At 60.4% G+C, this 17,663-nt stretch overlaps 3 protein-coding genes across 3 annotated transcripts in view; 1 reads left to right on the plus strand and 2 right to left on the minus strand.

The window, feature by feature from the left end:
* PKN1 (protein kinase N1) overlaps nt 1-4,679 on the plus strand; it is a 39,930-nt gene extending 35,251 nt beyond the window's left edge. The window contains exons 13-22 of the mRNA XM_058425761.1: nt 403-482; nt 559-634; nt 717-808; nt 2,175-2,351; nt 2,586-2,648; nt 2,746-2,822; nt 2,997-3,139; nt 3,409-3,516; nt 3,604-3,684; nt 4,401-4,679. Coding sequence (XP_058281744.1) covers nt 403-482; nt 559-634; nt 717-808; nt 2,175-2,351; nt 2,586-2,648; nt 2,746-2,822; nt 2,997-3,139; nt 3,409-3,516; nt 3,604-3,684; nt 4,401-4,604 — 1,101 coding nt within the window. The 3' untranslated portion in view covers nt 4,605-4,679. The remainder of the gene's footprint in view (nt 1-402; nt 483-558; nt 635-716; nt 809-2,174; nt 2,352-2,585; nt 2,649-2,745; nt 2,823-2,996; nt 3,140-3,408; nt 3,517-3,603; nt 3,685-4,400) is intronic.
* A 604-nt stretch (nt 4,680-5,283) lies between these two features.
* PTGER1 (prostaglandin E receptor 1) lies at nt 5,284-8,202 on the minus strand. The gene is made up of 3 exons (XM_032169944.2): nt 8,110-8,202; nt 6,197-7,155; nt 5,284-5,645 (listed from the first exon to the last, which is right to left on the minus strand). Exons 2-3 carry the CDS (start codon nt 7,136-7,138, stop codon nt 5,379-5,381), a joined length of 1,209 nt encoding a protein of 402 aa, XP_032025835.1. The 5' UTR covers nt 7,139-7,155; nt 8,110-8,202; the 3' UTR covers nt 5,284-5,378.
* A 2,414-nt stretch (nt 8,203-10,616) lies between these two features.
* On the minus strand, nt 10,617-17,325 carry GIPC1 (GIPC PDZ domain containing family member 1). Its single transcript, XM_032169946.3, has 6 exons — nt 15,590-17,325; nt 13,420-13,605; nt 13,132-13,312; nt 12,258-12,370; nt 11,541-11,622; nt 10,617-11,424 (listed from the first exon to the last, which is right to left on the minus strand). The coding sequence occupies exons 1-6, from the start codon at nt 15,875-15,877 to the stop codon at nt 11,273-11,275; spliced, it is 1,002 nt and encodes a 333-aa protein (XP_032025837.1). The 5' UTR covers nt 15,878-17,325; the 3' UTR covers nt 10,617-11,272.
* Nucleotides 17,326-17,663: the final 338 nt, after the last annotated feature.

Here is a 17,663-nt window from a genome sequence, read left to right on the forward strand (position 1 = left end):
GTAGAGTTGGAGGCTGCACTGAGCTATGACTGTGCCCCTGCACTCCATCCTGGACGACAGAGCAAGACTCTGTCTCTAAAAAAAAAAAAAAATCGGGTTGGGCATGGTGGCTCACGCCTGTAATCCCGGCACTTTGGGAGGCCGAGGCGGATGGATCACCTGAGGTCAGGAGTTCCAGACCAGCCTGGCCAACATGGTAAAACCCCGTGTCTACTAAAAATACAAAAATTAGCCAGGCGTGGTGGTGCAGGCGTGTGGCTGGAGGAGAGTGAGTGAGGGGTCACGTGGGAGGAGAGGTGAGGACAGAGAGGTTGGGGGCAGATCTTGCAGGGCCTCGGAGGCTGCTGTGGTTATGACAGCATCTCTGACTCGCCTTACTCTGGCCTCCTCTCTACGCCACAGAGCTCCCCGATCCAGGAATCCTCCACCACTCCCGAGCTGCCTTCGGAGACCCAGGAGACCCCAGGCCCCGCCCTGTGCAGGTGACACCACTCCCTGGCCCCCTGTCCACCACCCCTGCCCGCTGTCCTTGTTCTCACCAGTGGCCTCTCTCCACAGCCCTCTGAGGAAGTCACCTCTGACCCTCGAGGATTTCAAGTTCCTGGCAGTGCTGGGCCGGGGTCATTTTGGGAAGGTGAGGTGGAGGGCAGGGAATTGGGAGACCCCCCAGGTCCCTGGCTGGCCACTAAAACCATCCCTGCCCACTGTGGTTCCAGGTGCTGCTCTCCGAATTCCGGCCCAGTGGGGAGCTGTTCGCCATCAAGGCTCTGAAGAAAGGGGACATTGTGGCCCGAGACGAGGTGGAGAGGTGGGGACCTGCCATGGTCCTCTGGGGACCTCTGTCTTCTTTTTTGGGAAATGACAGAACAGTTCTCTCCTTGGAGCTGCAGGGAGAGTGACTCATAGTAGTCACTAACGCCAGGCACGGTGGCTCTTGCCTGTAATCCCAGCACTCTGGGAGGCTGAGGCAGGTGGATCACTTGGGCTCAGAATTTCAAGACCAGGCTGGGCAACATGGCGACACCCTATCTTTACAAAAAATACAAAATAATTAGCTGGGTGTGGTGGCACATGCTTGTAGCCCCAGCTACTCATGAGGCTGCGATAGGAGGATCGCCTGAGCCCAGTAGGTCAAGGTTTCAGTGAGCCGAGATCGTGCCACTGCACTCCAGCCTGGGCAGCAGAGTGAGACCCTGTCTCAAAACAAAAAGTCACTAATACCTACCAGCCTAATACCAAGATAATAATAGTTCTTAGAAAAGTTACTCATTTGTTCCTCCATGTAGCCCTATAAGCTAAATACTGATGGCACAGAGAGGTTGAGCAATTTACCCAAGGTCACACAGCCAGTAAGAAGCAGGTCCAGGATTCAAAGCTAGAGACTCAGGCTCTGAAGCCTGTGCCCTTCGTGGTGCCACCATACTGCCTCTGCTTTGGGGTCAGGTTCCTGGGTTCAAATCTCACTTCTGCAGCATGGGCTTGGAGATCCAGGGGAGGTCACTTTTCCCTTCAGAACCTCAGCCTCTTGGCTGGGCGCAGTGGCTCACGCCTGTAATGCCAGCACTTTGGGAGGCTGAGGTGGGCGGATCACCTGAGGTCAGGACATCGAGACCCGTGTGGCCGACATGGTGAAACCCTGTCTCTACTAAAAATACAAACATCAGCCAGGCATGGTGGTGGGTGCCTGTAGTCCCACCTACTTGGGAGGCTGAGGCAGGAGAATCGCTTGAACCCAGGAGGCAGAGGTTGCAGTGAGCCAAGATCCCGCCACTGCACTCCAGCCTGACTCTGTCTCAAAAAAAAAAAAAAAAAAGAACCCCTCTTGATGTGGAGAAGCGGAATGTTACTGCCTTCCACACATGGTTGTCAGGTGCTCTCTACACAGTGCCTAACCCCTCTAAACATTCAGTACAGGCACTGAGATTGTCCTTGGTCTTCCCAGCATCCTTTTGATAATCAGGAACCCAACTCAGAAAGGCTGAAACAAGTAAAGAAATTTATTTGTCTGGATCAGAAAAGTCCAGGAGTGTGCTGCCTTCAGGCATGGCTGTATCCAGTTGCTGAGATGATGTTTCTTAGTTCTGCTTCCCTCTGTATGGGATTTGCTTGCCATCTGGGAGTCTGGGGTAAGTGGCGGCCACGGTCTCTGACTTCTGTCCCCCACCCCTCCCTAGCCTGATGTGTGAGAAGCGGATATTGGCGGCAGTGACCACCGCCGGACACCCCTTCCTGGTGAACCTCTTTGGCTGTTTCCAGACACCAGAGCACGTGTGCTTCGTGATGGAGTACTCAGCTGGTGGGGACCTGATGCTGCACATCCACAGCGACGTGTTCTCTGAGCCCCGTGCCGTGTGAGCCTGGCCCCCTAGCCTGGGCCCCTGCCTCCCCCTACAGCATCTGACACTCAGTCCCCCCGAGAGGCCGGCAGCCTGCTTCTCACCCCTCCACCCTCAGGCTTTACTTCCCTCAGCCTCCCAGAGCTTTGGGTAGACTGGGGGGCTTTTGAGGATGTGGGAGCCAGGCTTATGTGACCCTCCCTCCTTGAAGGGTGGCCCTACCCCTCTCAGCAGCCTCTCTCTCTGCAGCTTTTATTCTGCCTGCGTGGTACTGGGCCTGCAGTTTCTTCACGAACACAAGATCGTCTACAGGTGTGTGCGTGTGTGCATGCGTGTGCACACTGCCCGTTGTGGGGACAGGGCCCAGCACCCCGCTCATCCCTCTTTCCACCCCTCCAACCCCCAACAGGGACCTGAAGTTGGACAATTTGCTCCTGGACACCGAGGGCTACGTCAAGATCGCAGACTTTGGCCTCTGCAAGGAGGGTGAGGGGCTGGCCTCGGGATTAGACAAAGGAGGGGGAAGGAATGGGGTCCCTAACCCTACTCGGGGTGCCCCCCACCCTGACCCTGGGACAGGGCTGGCTGTGTGGACAACCCCACATTGGGCTGAGCGACTCCTCTGGCCCCCATAACCGCACATGGCCTTGCTGTCCCCAGGGATGGGCTATGGGGACCGGACCAGCACATTCTGTGGGACTCCGGAGTTCCTGGCCCCTGAGGTGCTGACGGACACATCGTACACGCGGGCTGTGGACTGGTGGGGGCTGGGTGTTCTGCTCTACGAGATGCTGGTTGGCGAGGTGAGACCCCGCCCCTGTGTGTCTTGGGTCTCATTGGAACCTGAGTGTGCCCGGGGTGGGATCCAAGTCTGCGTCTACCACATGTTGTGTGATTGAGGGCTGCTGCCTCTGCTTCCCTGGCCTCAGTTTCCACATCTATAAAATGGGGCATTTCGCTGCCCAAGTAAGCCAGCACCCAAGAGCTGCAGTAGAGTGTGGGACTCAGGCCGGGCTGGGTGTGGAGCAGCCAGATGAGAGGCCTCATGCACCCCGGGCCGCCCTCTCCCCAGTCCCCATTCCCAGGGGATGACGAGGAGGAGGTCTTCGACAGCATCGTCAATGACGAGGTTCGCTACCCCCGCTTCCTGTCGGCTGAAGCCATCGGCATCATGAGAAGGGTGAGGACCCCCGACGTGGGGCGGGCCTGGGGAGGGCACTGGGTCCCAGGAGGGGACAGATCCTGACACAGCGCTCCTTCCTCCAAGCTGCTGCGGAGGAACCCAGAGCGGAGGCTGGGATCTAGCGAGAGAGATGCAGAAGATGTGAAGAAACAGCCCTTCTTCAGGGTGAGATTCCCCACAAGGACCTCAGTGACCTCGGCCCTCCCCCAGGGCCGATTCATCACCCCACACCCAATGCCCCCCATGCCTAGCCGCTTTGCCTCAAGGGCCTTGTTGCACCTCCAGGGCAACATCATCACCTCCTTTGACACCCCCATTTCCCTCCTCCACTTTTGTTCCCCCCAGGGACCCTCCTAATCCCACATCTCCACTTTTCCCTTTTTTTTTTTTTTTTTTTTTTTTTAGCCAGGGTCTTGCTCTGTCACCCAGGCTGGAGTGCAGTGGCTCAATCTCGGCTCACTGCAACCTCCGCCTCCCAAGTTCATGCGATTCTCCTGCCTCAGCCTCCCAAGTACCTGGGATTACAGGTGCACACCACTCCACCACACCGGGCTAATTTTTGTATTTTTAGTAGAGAGAGGGTTTCGCCATGTTGGCCAGGCTGGTCTTGAACTCCTGGCCTCAAGTGATCCTCCCGCCTCGGCCTCCCAAAGGGCTGGGATTACAGGCGTGAGCCACCATGCCCGGCCTCCACTTTTCCTAATCCTGCTTCACCAGGCTCTTGCAGGTGATCCCTCCTGAGCACCAGTCCCCCCACTCCACTTTTCCTCCATATGCTGACTCCTCTCCGTGGTCCCCGAGCCCCAGGACTGGTCCCCACTGCAGCACGCCCCCTCCTCAGCCTCCAGGCTGACCCTCCCCTCCGCTTCCCTCCCCTGCAGACTCTGGGCTGGGAAGCCCTGTTGGCCCGGCGCCTGCCGCCGCCCTTTGTGCCCACGCTGTCCGGCCGCACCGACGTTAGCAACTTCGACGAGGAGTTCACCGGGGAGGCCCCCACACTGAGCCCGCCCCGCGACGCGCGGCCCCTCACAGCCGCGGAGCAGGCAGCCTTCCTGGACTTCGACTTCGTGGCTGGGGGCTGCTAGCCCCCTCCCCTGCCCCTGCCCCTTCCCCTGCCCGAGAGCTCTTAGTTTTTAAAAAGGCCTTTGGGATTTGCCCGATCCTTGCGTCCTCCGTGTCTTCTTGTGTGCAGTCATTGGGGGTAGGGGCGTGCTTGGAGTTGCGGACGTTTGGGGGGCAGGTGGCTGGGTGGTCGTGGGAGTCTCGAGTGATGGGGGTGTCATTTGAAGAGGATCAAGGAGCGGCGTGGACTCGGGGCTGTTATTATGGTGGGGAGCGCGGGTAAGCCGAGATGGGAGGGGGGTCGGGATTGTGTTGGGGGGCGCCCGGGGGCATGGGGCAAAATTGTTTGGGGATAGGGTTTTGGGGCTGTATTGGAAGAGCTCAAAGCCGCAGTGAGCAGAATGGTTTCGGAAGTCCGTTAGGGCGGCGGCAAGGTCAGGAAACGCCCCTACACCCTCTGTCTCTGCTCCCACCGGAGCCCCAGCCTCCGCCGCCCGCACGGTGCGCTTGCTCCTGCGGCTCCGGCGCCCACGGGCCTGGCACCCTCGAGCTTCCTAGAACGGCGCCCCCGTGTCTCCGCGCCCTCTTCTGGCAGGCCCCGGAACTGCATCCGCCCTGGAGGCGCACGCGACGTCCCGGCAGCCCCCCGCGCGGCCCCAGTGGATGCCGAAGCCCCGACGGGACACACCGCCCTGCCTGGGCTCGCAGAATGGCTTTTTATTCCTCAAAGGCTCTGCGCCGCGCACCTGGGCCCAGACCAGGGTGGGCTGGCCTAGTCGTTGGGCCTCCGGTTGTGCTTAGAAGTGGCTGAGGCCGCTGTGCCGGGAACTGCGCAGCGAGCTGGCCTCCCATGCGCTCGGGGTTAGGCCTAGCCCCGCGGGGCCGCCCTTGGCCCCAGCCCTCGGGGGCAGGAGGCGAAGCAGTTGGCGCAGCACGGCCTGGCGCAGCAGGATGTACACCCAAGGGTCCAGGATCTGGTTCCAGGAGGCAAGGCGCACGGCCAGGAACAGTGGCCGCTGCAGGGAGGTAGAGCTCCAGCCCCCGACGGCCAGCGCCACCAACACCTGCGGGGGAAGCCGGTGTGAGCCTTAGAGCAGGCGCGGGCGCACGGGGGCGCAGGGATGGTGGGGGCGTGGCCGGAAGGTAAAAGCCTGGGAGGAGGGCTGAGCCGTCGCAGGGAGGGTAAATGGGGATCCAGATGGGAAGGGGATACGGAAAAAAAGGGGGGCAAAGAAACAAACACCTTCAGTGGGTGGGGGTCCGGCCGTAGAAGAGTCTCAGGTATCCCGGAAAGAGGAAAAACGAGGGGGTTGGGTGAAAGGACTAGGGAATGAAGCGCGGGGGCTTATAACGGTGGGGCAGGAGAGGAGGCTTGTGTGGGTCGGGGTGCGCTACAAAGATCCCAAAAAGGAAGAGGAGAGGGGGGCTAGGAGGAAGGATGGGAGGTCAGATGGAGAAGGCGATGCTGGCTTTCGGGGCAGGTGGGGCCTCCAGGGGCCGGGGCCTTGGTTGAGTCCAGGATGGAGGCCCCAGGTGTCCTGGGACGACAAAGGGCGGGAGGGTGCCGAGAGGGAGCGGGAAGGAGCGTGGCTCGAGGGGCCGGCGCGCCCCTCACCAGCATTGGGCTCCAGCAGATGCACGACACCACCATGATACCGACAAGCTGGCCCACCATCTCCACGTCGTGGGCACGAGCTCTGCGTGCAGAGCCGCGGCTCCGGGAGCCGCCAAAGAAGGTGGAGGCCGAAGCGATGGACGAGGCGGACGAGGCGGAGGCCGAGCGGGGTCCGCGCGCCCCCCAGCGACGCCGGCTGTCGGGGCCTGAGGCCGGGAGAGGCCGTCGGGAGCGGCGTCGCCAGCGGGCGCGTAGCAGAGCCAGGCCGCTGAGCGTGTTGCACACTAGCGCGGCGAGGAGCGCGACCAGGCCGACGCTAGCGAAGAGGCCAGCAAGCAGTGCCTGGCGCCAGCCGCCCGGGGGACCCAGGCCGATGAAGCACCACGTGCCCGGGTACTGCAGCTCATAGCGGCCCACGCGCGCCAGCGGCAGCAGCGCCACGGCCAAGGCCACCGCGGCCACCGCGGCCAACGCCAGGCGCGCGCGGGCGACCGAGACCCGCGCGGCGTGGAGCAGCGGTCGCGTGACGCCCACGCAGCGCTCCACGGCCATGCCACAGCCCAGCAGCAGCGGGCACAGGCCGAAGAAGACCATGCAGCCGCCCAGGAAGTGGCAGGCCCCGCCGGCCGGAGCGCGCCCCGCAGTGTACAGACGCAGCACCAGCGCGCCCGGGATCACGTGGCCCGCCAGGTCGGTGGCCAGCAGGCTGGCCACGAACAGCAGGAAGGTGGCGGCCGAGCGGCGGCGTCGCAGGCGGCCCGCGGCCTGCGCCAGCAGCGCCAGCGCCAGCAGGTTGGACACGGCGCCCAGCGTCATGGAGAAGATGGGCAGCGCGGGCGAAGCGCCCGACGGCGCCACGGCCGACGTGTTGGAGACCCAGGGCGCCGCGCATGTGGTCGCCTCGCCCGTCAGGCTCAGGTTGAGGGGCCCGCAAGGGCTCATGTCAGGCGCCAGGGGTGCTGGATAGAGGAGAGGAGGGCAGAGTGAGGCTGGCTGGGCCCGGGCGGGGACCAGCCCACGGTGCCATCTCAGAACATCAGGGCCCGTTTGACTCCATGGCGTTCTCAGGCGGCCCCTCTGCCCATGGCAGTTGCCATGGGCAACTCCAAATGACCTGGCCACTCCATTTGGAAACCCTCCTCCCTCTCTTTCGCCTCTCACCACCCCATCTCCTGCTCCAGGGCCTCCCTCTATCCCCACTGGCCCCTTCTCTGCCCTTCATGGTTCCCTGCAAGATTCCCCCCAGCCCGTCCTCAGGCATCTCTGCCAGTGCCTCTGGGCCTCACAGATTTCTCCCCGCCCCCCGACCCCCACCTTCCATTTTTACACCACAGCAAATTCCTGAGGCCTGTGGCTCCATCTGATAGCTCTCACCCATTTCTGCCCCTGTGGCCCTACCTGACTTTCCCCATGTCAGCTTTACTCCAGTCCCATCCTCGATGCCCCAGCCCCATCTCTACCACCATGGGCACATCTCTCCCCACGGCCATGTCCCTGTCCCCCATGGACCCATATCTGACTCCACATGGCACAGCCACATCTGTGCCATGGATCCATCTCTGCCCCTGCCCCACGGACCTGCCTCTGCTCCACTGCGGTCTCTCACCAGGCCCTACCCCGATCACCTCTGCCTCATCCTGGGTGCCCACGGTTCCACTCCATATCCCTGCCCCAGAGGCCTGGAGGCGGCCCCACGACCATCCACTCACTCTTTGATATCCTGGTGGTGAGGGCTGAAAGGGCGGAACTGCCCACCAGGCCAGATGGGAAGGGAGGATGGACAGACGGTAAGACAGGGACGCACAGATCGGGGAGAAGAGCCCAGGGACACAGGACTGACAGCAGGTGGCCATGGCCTCACCCCTTCATGCCCTCCTCCTCCGCAATCAGGGACCCTCGTGCAACCCGCTTACCCGGCACTGCCTGGGATGCGGGGTCCCCATCACCGGCCGCTCAGCGCTGCCGCCAACTGCGCCCTGGCTCTCCGGCAAGCCGCTTCCTCCCTCCCTCTTCCTGGGGCGGCTCCTCGGCTCCTCCTGCCGCCCTTGCTGGCCTCCAGGGGCCGCTCCACCCCGCGCACGCCCGCTGGGGGCCTGGAGAGGCAGAGACCCCACTCTCCGCTCCTGGCAATGGGCGGGGGCCACTCTGGGCCCCAGCGGCTCCCTCCACGAGGAGTGAAGCTCCCTGGAGTCGGTCTGGCCCCCTGTGACCCCCTCCTCCCAGCAGGGCAGGAGCAGCCCCCTTCCCCCCGAGGCTCGGGCCTCTTGCCTCATTAATAAAGTGGATAAAATCTAAACACTGGAAAATGTGAGCGTCGTCTGGGGCTGGCCGGGGCGGCTGCAGGGGGTGCCACTGCCCCCTCCCTGGGGCTTTGGGGCTAGGGAGGCTAACTCCAATTCTGTGGGGCCAGCAATGCCCCCTGCCCTGCCAAAGCCTTCGTGGATGTCGGGGTGGGTGCTGGTGGGCAGGGCCTCGGGTAGACCAGCTTGGGTCAGGCCCAGCCTGGCCAGGGGATCCGCCTACTATTTATACAGGGGCTTAAGCCCTGGCTAGGGCCACAGAGAGTCATATCCTGGGAGGTAAGGGGAGGAGGCTGAAATGGGGCAGGGGAACCAGGAGGCCTGGTGACCTGGGGACTCTCCCTAGTGTCTGGCTCCTGCTTTAAGATGGGCTGAGTGACACCTGGGACACACGTCCTAAGCCACAAATACTCGCCTCCTGCCCTGAGAAGTTGGGTCACACTGGCACAGCCTCACACCCTAAGACATACAATCCTGTCACTTCCCACTCAGTTTCATCCTGTCCCCATCTCAGCACAGCCAGGTTGCTGCCGCCACATCCCTGCACTCAGGGTCTTACCCCCAGCGCCAGGACGCACCCAGAGTTACTGCCTCAATTCCAGCCCCTCCCCTCAACACCCCAAAATGCAGCCCTCTGAGATGATCACCTGCACCACCCTCCTTAGTGCTGGGAAATAGGGTCTCGCTTGGCACCCCAAGAGACACACACATGCACACGCACTCCTTATTGCCAAAACTGCCCCTGACCACACTCTGTATGACTTGTGATGACCCCCCAACAATCCCAGACAGGCCCAAGCACACTCCGTACACCCAAGGCACAAGAAGTGACACCCCCCGCTCCTGGACACCAGAGACCTAGCTGGCCACCCCCACCCTCACCCAGAAACAACAATGCCCTGAGACACACACACCTGCACCCCTAGACACCCCTAGACCTAGCCAGCACCCCCACCCAGGAAACAGCAACATCCCGAGACATACCCTGACACCCCTGAACACCCCAAGACCTAGCCAGGCACCCCTCCTTGCCCCAGAAACAACAGCACCCTAAGACACACACGCCCACACCCCGGGCACCCCAAGACACAGTCACTCCGTTGCACTCGCCACCACCAGACACTGCCAGTTACACCTGCAATTGCCCTGGAACACAGAGCCGGTTATCACATCCCTTACCCATGGCACAGCCCTCCCTCACTGCGTCACGAGCCATCAACACTCTGATAGACTCACAGTCCTACCCAACACCCGAGACGCACACAGCCACACCCCTTCACCACCGCAGCCGGCTCCCAGCACAGACACCTGAGGAGCCCACAGGTGCCCAGGGATGCCCTGAGTCACCAGGACTGCGGCTCCCCGACTCCACCTGGGTCTGCCCACCAACACCCAGCCCCGAGGGTCTTCCCCTTTTCCCCCTTCCCCTCTTCCTGGTGGCCCGGTGCCCGCCCGCCTGTTGGAATGAGGATTGCAAGCTGGCCTCGGACTTCCCCACAGCCTCTCGGCTCACCCCCAAGCATTCCTGTGGGGGCCTCTGGCCCAGCGCCCCTTGCTTCAATCCCTTCCCTTCCAGGTCTGGCCAGGGTCCCACCCTGCCTTTCCCTGATCACCCTCAATCCTCAAAGATGAGTGGGTTGTCAAAACAAGTATGCCGGGTTTATGTCTAGGTCAAAGCAGGGTGCCCCATGGACGCCTGCGTGTCCAGCATTGGGCCGGGTGGGGTGGGGGCTGCATCATGCCTGCCCCCAACCTCCCGGTGTAGGGGTGGGGCTCTGGCAGGCCTGAGGTTCCATCTTTCTATTTCCAAGCCACGTTTCAATGCCCTGGTGCTCCCCACAGTCCCGGGGTTGTCACCAGCTGCAGACAGCAGCCTTGTGAAGCTCCAGGGGGTGGGAGGCCTTGTGGGAGAGGGGGCAGGATTTGAACCCTCAGTAGTCCAGGAAGCTCTGGCCCTGCCTGGAAGCCTGGTGGCCTGCAGCCAGAAGGGACAGTGGGAGGGGGCAGGCGGCCTGGTGCCAGCTCCTAATTCAATTTGGAGCCTGTGGAAGATGGATTTCAGCTGCTGAATTCTTTCTCAGCCCCAACCTTCCCCCTCTCCCACCCTGAAGCCACACAGGTCCAACAGCAGACAGATTCTTTATGTTCAAGACAGCAAATTCAGATACAAAAGCCCACCGCCATCATCCCTCCCTCCCTCCTGCGCTGGGCCAGGGATGGGGCTGGAGGGAAGAGATGGCAGGTGGGGAGGAGGTTGGGGGTTCACAGCAGACTCGTGTCAAATGCGGAGGTAACAGGCTCCATGGGGAGGGGGCTCCTCTCAGGAGGAGCGAGGGCATTATTGCATTTGCTAGGGGAGGGACAACCCTCTCCCCTGTATTCCTTGCGTCAGGAAACTAGGAAGGTCATGACCCCCAAACAGAACCCAAGGCCCCAGGGAGACAGAGGGACCAGTTTGGCAGCTGATGGTGGAAAGTGGCGGAGGCGGGGGTGGCCGCCCAATTTGGCCGATCCCTCCCCTCCCTGTGCCTGACCCGGCTGAGGTAGGTGGGGAAAAGGGCACAGGGGGGCCGGGGACCCCGGCCAGATTGGGAACCGGGGAGGGGATGGTACCGATTGGAGCGGGGCAGGGGGCCCGTCCCCACCTCCCTTCCCCATCGTCCTCGGGCTGCTGAGCTAGGCTCAGGCTGGAGGCTCCGGTCCTGACGTCAGTGTCCCTGCTGGGGGCCCCCACCAGGTTGGGCCCATGTCATCATTGCAGGGTCCGGGGGGAGTCCTAGTAGCGGCCGACCTTGGCGTCCCCGATGGCGCCCCAGACGTCAAAGACGAACTCGTCAGGGAAGGCAAAGTCACCCAGCCGTTCGTCCAGGGCCTCGGCCAGCTCATCCGGGTTCCTTTTGTCCTTTCCCAGCTCCACCATGGTGGCCGCTATTGGGGGAGGGGGCAGAACGGAGGCACAAATGACACCAGGGACCAAGGGGCTCAGGGTAGATTTGGCCCCCAGCAGACCTAGATGCCCCCTCCCCCAGGCAGCCCTCACTCACCCAGCTCCGTGTCCCTGATACCCATGTAACTCTCCAGCAGGTCATCCACCTTCTCAATGGCCTTCTCTTCAAAGGCGGAGGGCTGGGGCCAGGGAGGGGTGACAGCGACATCATAACAATGTGAATATACACTGTAATTGGACTGGCCGCCCTTGTCACCACTTTACATATATTCGTATTTAGACCTCAGGACAACCCTGAGAAGAAGGTATCAGTGTTCAGCTCGTCCCCATTTTACTGACGGGCAAACTGAGGCCCACGTGCCCAAGGAAGGTCCCTGGGAGCTGGGAAGTGGCAGAAGTGGACTAGAATCCAGGCTGTCTGCCCAGAGTCCCCTCAGCTAACGGGTAATGCTGCTGGTTATGAAAAGGAAGGGAGGGCTGGGCGCGGTGGCTCACGCCCATAATCCCAGCACTTTGGGAGGCCGAGAAGGCTGGATCACCTAATGCCAGGAGTTCGAGACCAGCCTGGCCAACATGGTGAAACCCCGTCTCTACTAAAAATACAAAAATCAGCCGGGCATGGTGGTGGGCACCTGTAATCCCAGCTACTTGGGAGGCTGAGGCAAGAGTATTGCTTGAACCTGGGAGGCAGAGGTTGCAGTGAGCTGAGATCACGCCACTGCACTCCAGCCTGGGTGACAAGAGTGAGACTCTGTCTCAAAAAAAAAAAGAAAGGGAAGAGATGCCGGAGATAGGGTCCGGCTGGAGCACTCACCAGATCCTCCACCGTGGCGGGGCCCCGGGATCGGAGCCGCAGGGTCCCTCGGCCAGTGCCCACTTGTGGGCCGGAGCCAGGGCGGCCACCCGCTGAGCGCTGGCTGATCATGTCTGTGGGAGGCAGGAGAGGAGTGAGTGTGGGGGAAGCTTGGTTTTAGCATGCTCTGGGCAGGAACTTGTCCTTCCTGGCTTTCACCACCACCCCAAACTTCTCTAAGCTTCTGCAAGTTCTTGGGGGCTGGGGCCGGGGTGATCCCAGGAGGGCAGGAATCTTGACTCAGGCCTGGCATGGATGTGGGGCAGAGCAGGGGGGACAGCTGGGAGCCAGGAATAGGAAATGCTGGAGGGGAGACTGGAGGGGCCGCTTCTGCTCCCAGGGGCTGGGGGACAGGAAGCGGGTGTACCCCAGCCTGAGTCTCCAGCTGTCTGAGTCTGTCTCCTCTTGGCCAAGGGGGTATGGCTGCTGGGCCACAGACCAGCCCTACCTGCCCGGGGAAATGATTTAGTGCCCCACCCCCACCTCAGGGGCCTGGGGCCCATTCCTGAGAGTTAGTGAGGCCAGATGGAAAAGTGGGGGGGCTGGCACTGAGCAGTCAAGCCTGGCCTGTTGGGGGTTGGGGGCTGGCCGGGGTGAGGGCGCTTGGCTGGGCTAATGGCCCCTGGAAGCTAGGTGTGAGGGCAACTTCCTCCTCACCCTGCCCTTCTCCCCGGCTGGGCCAAGGGCCAGCACCCCGTCTTGGGACCAGGAGGAGCTGCAACCCCTTCCCTTTCGGCAGGCCAGGTTTGGGCGCCACCTGCTGGCCGCTCCCGGCACCACCGCCTGCGCCCATGCGAGCAGCGACATTGGGGAGGTCCAGGGGGCGGCTCCTCACCGAAGGCCTTGCGAGGCTCCGTGAGCTTCAGCGTGAAGGTATGGCCTCGGGGCAGCTCCTTGAGCAGCCGGGCCACCTCGTAGTGCCGGCAGCCCAGCAGGCTCTGCCCATTAATGGCCTCGATCATGTCGCCCACGCTGATGAGGTGGATGTGGTCGATCACGCTGCCCTCCTTGATGCGCTGCGGGGGCGGGGAGTCATCAGCCCTTGGGGCTCTGCCCTGGTTTCTGGGGTCCCATGGCCCACCCTCGCTCCCAGGCCTCCGGGGTGCCCCGTCTCCCCAGGCACCTTGATGAAGGCGTAGCCAGCCCCGTTGTCCGTGATGGTGAGCCCGAGTGCATCCTCCGACTTGAACACCTCCACCTCCTTGTGCTGCCCCTTCACGTGGGCGAAGATGAAGTCCTCCAGCCCGATCTGGCCCCCCAGGAGCTTGTCCATGTCCACTTTGTGGGTGTTCAGGGTGCAGAACATCACCTGCAGGGGTGGGAGACGCTGAACCCTCTCCCCCCTCCCTCCCCCTTTGCTAATCACCACTGGAGGGCAAAGGGAGAGAGCTGGGAGAAGACAGGGGGCGGGGGGGGGGGGGGATTCCATCCCAGTGCCCGATCACCCACTGAGCCAGAGCCAGGGCCAGGGCAGGGCCCACATTAGCGTGTGAGCTCTGCTAGGACTAGGATTTAGTTTTCCTTCCTTTTTTTATTTTGAGACAGGGTCTTCCTGTGTCACCCAGGCTGGAGTGCAGTGGTGCGATCATAGTCGCTGCAGCCTCAACCTCCCGGATTCTGGCAATCCTCCCACCTCAGCCTCCCAAGTAGCTGGAACTACAGGTGCTCGCCACCATGCTTGGCTATTTTTTGTTATTGTCTGTGGAGATATGGGTCTATGTTGCACAGGCTGGTCTCCAACTCCTGGGCTCAAGTGATCCTATCTCAGTCTCTCAAGTAGCTGGGACCACAGGCACGTGCCACCACATCCACATAGTTAAAATAATTTTTTTAGAGATGGGAGCCTCAGTATGTTGCCCAGGCTGGCCTGGAACTCCTGAGCTCCAGTGATCCCCCCACCTCAACCTTCCAAGTAGCTGGGACTACAGGTGTGCACCACTGTACCCAGCTAGGATTTCTGTCCCAGCAAAAATTCATTGCTGTGCCGGGTGCAGTGGCTCACGCCTGTAATCCCAGCACTTTGGGAGGCCGAGGTGGGCGGATCACAAGGTCAGGGGACCGAGACCAGCCTGGCCAACATGGTGAAATCCTGTCTCTACTAAAAATACAAAAATTAGCTGGGTGTAGTGGCGGGTGCCTGTAATCCCAACTACTTGGGAGGCTGAGGGAGGAGAATGGTTTGAACCCAGGAGATGGAGGTTGCAGTGAGCCAAGATCGCGCCACTGCACTCCAGCCTGGTGACAGAGCAAGACTCCTTCTCAAAAAAAAAAAAAAAAAAAATTCATTGCTGCTTTCAGGGAACGCAGCCTGGCACACAGTGAGTGCTCGCGAAATGTTTGTGGAGGACACAGAAACTCATCCCACTTATGGAGACCCCTGCATCTACTTCTTGCTCAAACCCACTATTGCTCTCCTTGCCCCCCTCCCATCTATCCCCACAGTGCTTGGCACCAGGCAAGCCCGCCTCCCACAGTGTTGAGATTCTCCAAGGCATCACGGAGAAGTGCATCTTGTAGCTGGCCTCTAGCCTCCACCATCTCCTGGGGCACTGGCCTCCCAATGCCTGACAGGAACTCAGCATCCAGCCCCGGCCATCAGCTCCTACAGTCCATTGGGGTGCAGGCCTCTCTTGAGTGTCTGATGGGAACTCAGCATTTAACTGTGGCCATCAGCTCCCCACAATCTACTGGGGTGCAGGCCTCCCAATGCCTGATGGGAACTCAGCATCCAGCCTTGGCCTCCAGTTCTCCATACTTCACTGGGGCACATGCCTCCTAATGCCTGATGGGAACTCAGCGTCCAGCCCTGGCCGTCAGTCTTGCACAATCGACTGGGAGGCAGGCCTCTCAATCCATCCATCCAATCAATCCATCCAGCCCTGGCCTCCCACAATTCACTGGAGCTCAGGTCTCTCAGTGCCTGCTGGGAACTCAGCATCCACCCCCAGTCTTGCACATTCTACTGGGGGTACACCCCTCCCAATGCCTGATGGGATGTCAGCATGCAGCCCTGGCCATCAGCTCCCACAATCCACTGGGGCACAGGCCTCCCAGTGCCTGATGGGAACTCGGCATCCAGCCCTAGCCTCCAGTTCCCCACAATTCACAGGGGCACTCTGTGTTCCCTGTGGGGAACTCAGCATCCAGCCCAGGTCATTGGCCCCCACTACTGAGTGGGGCACAGGCTCAGCATCTGCAGCTTCGGCATCTGAGCCCCAGCTCACGAACAGGATGCAGGCCCAGACCTCTGGTCCACCATCAGGGACCCTGGTGCCCGGCTCCCCAGTGGGTACCTCGGCAGTTGGCAGGCGGAAGGCCTCGGCGATCTTGCCATACAGCTCCTTGACGTTGGTGAAGCCCTCGATGCGGCCAGTGGGACTGCCATGGGCCAGCTGGGTGTGGAACACGAGGCGGGGCCGCAGGGCTGGGGGAGGGGGGGGCAAGCCCATTTGGGGGCCCCCCGCCCCACCTCCACCCAGAGGCCCTGGCTCCCCCACGCCCAGCCCTCCACGGCCTGGTTCAGCCTCCTCATTTTCCACTAGAGGGGGCGCCTTTTTCCGCCGCCCCAGTCCCAGCGGCATGAGCAGCGAGAAGTGGGGTCACCAGAAGATCTGTAGGACAGGAAGTGGGGCTCAGGGCCTGGGCAGGGGCCTTGGGTGCCCCTCCCACACTACTCGAACCAGGCAGGCCCAAGGAAGTACTCAGAGAACAAACTGGCCTCAGTTGAAATCCTCATCTCTTGTATAGTGACAGGATACTTATATAAAATAACAGGGCTGGGTGCAGTGGCTCACGCCTGTAATCCCACCACTATGGAAGGCTGAGGTGGACGGATCACTTGAGGTCAGGAGTTTGAAACCAGCCTGGCCAACATGGTGAAACCCCCCTCTACTAAAAATATAAAAATTAGCCCAGTGTGGTGGTGCGCACCTGTAATCCCAGCTACTTGGGAGGCTGAGGCACAAGAATAGCTTGAACTGGGGAGGTGGAGGTTGCAGTGAGCCGAGATCACACCACTGCACTCTAGCCTGGGTGACAGACTAAGGCTCTGTCTATAAATAAAATAAAATAAAATAAAATAAAACAAAATAAAATAAACGGCTCACACCTGTAATCCCAGCACTGTGGGAGGCTGAGATGGAAGGATCACTTGAGGTCAGGAGTTCGAGATGCCTGACCAACATGTCGAAATCCCATCTCTACAAAAATACAAAAAAATTAGCTAGGCGTGGTGGCACACGCCTGTAATCTCAGCGATTCAAGAGGCTGAGGCATGAGAATTGCTTGAACCCAGGAGGCAGAGGTTGCAGTGAGCCAAGATCACACCACTGCACTCCAGCCTGGGCGAAAGAGCAAGACTCTGTTTCAATAATAATAATAATAACAATAATAATAATAATAACAACAACAACAACAACAGCAGCAGCAGCTAGGATTATTGCTTTGTGACCCTTTGTGTTTGTTTCGTTTGCTGTTGTGACAGGGTCTTGCTCTGTCACCTAGACTGGAATGCAATGGTATAATTAAAGCTCACTGCAGCCTTGATCTCCCAGGCTCAAGGGATCCTCACGCCTCAGTCTCTCAAATAGCTGGGACCATAGGCACATGCCATGAAGCTCAGCTAACCTTTATTTTATTTTTTTGAGATGGAGTCTCTCTTTGTCCCCTAGGCTGCAGTGCTGTGGTGTGATCTTGGCTCACTGCAAACTCCGCCTCCCGGGTTCAAGCAATTCTTAAAGAGGAGACCCTGACACTTTTTTTTTTTTTTTTGAGACTGAGTCTTGCTCTGTTGCCCAGGCTGGAGTGCAGTGGTGCAATCTCAGCTCACTGCAATCCCTGCCTCCCAGGTTCAAGCGATTCTCGTCTCAGCCTCCCGAGAAGCTGAGATTACAGATGTGCACCACCACACCAGGCTAATTTCTACATTTTTGGTAGAGATCGTTTCTCCAAGTTGGCCAGGCTGGTCTTGAACTCCTGACCTCAAGTGATCTGCCCACCTCAGCCTCCCAAAGTGCTGGGATTACAAGCATGAGCCACTGCGCCTGGCTAATGCTCAGCTAACGTTTCAAAACTTTTTGCAGGCCGGGCATGGTGGCTCATGCCTGTAATCCCAGCACTTTGGGAGGCCGAGGCCGAGGTGGGCAGATCATGAGGTCAGGAGTTCAAGACCAGCCTGGCCAACATAGTGAAACCCTGTCTCCACTAAAAAAAAAACACAAAAATTAGCCGGGTGTGGTGGCACATGCCTGTAGTACCAGCTACCAGGGAGGCTGAGGCAGGAGAATCGCTTGAACCCAGGAGACGAAGGTTGGCAGTGAGCAGAGATCGTGCCAATGCACTCACTCCAGCCTGGGTGACAGAGATAGA

This window comes from Hylobates moloch, unplaced genomic scaffold, assembly GCF_009828535.3.
Source record: "Hylobates moloch isolate HMO894 unplaced genomic scaffold, HMol_V3 SCAFFOLD_12, whole genome shotgun sequence".
NCBI lineage: Eukaryota > Metazoa > Chordata > Mammalia > Primates > Hylobatidae > Hylobates > Hylobates moloch.

What these genes read in the sequence shown, in the direction of transcription:
- GIPC1 (XM_032169946.3), bottom strand. Translation starts at nt 15,877, where the DNA reads ATGCCGCTGGGACTGGGGCGGCGGAAAAAGGCGCCCCCTCTAGTGGAA. An exon ending in TCCGCCTGCCAACTGCCGAG is followed by an intron (nt 13,606 to 15,589) that starts GTACCCACTGGG and finishes CCACCCCTGCAG; the next exon opens with GTGATGTTCTGCACCCTGAA. An exon ending in CTGGCTACGCCTTCATCAAG is followed by an intron (nt 13,313 to 13,419) that starts GTGCCTGGGGAG and finishes CCGCCCCCGCAG; the next exon opens with CGCATCAAGGAGGGCAGCGT.
- PTGER1 (XM_032169944.2), bottom strand. Translation starts at nt 7,138, where the DNA reads ATGAGCCCTTGCGGGCCCCTCAACCTGAGCCTGACGGGCGAGGCGACC. An exon ending in TCTGCTGGAGCCCAATGCTG is followed by an intron (nt 5,646 to 6,196) that starts GTGAGGGGCGCG and finishes CTTCCCCCGCAG; the next exon opens with GTGTTGGTGGCGCTGGCCGT.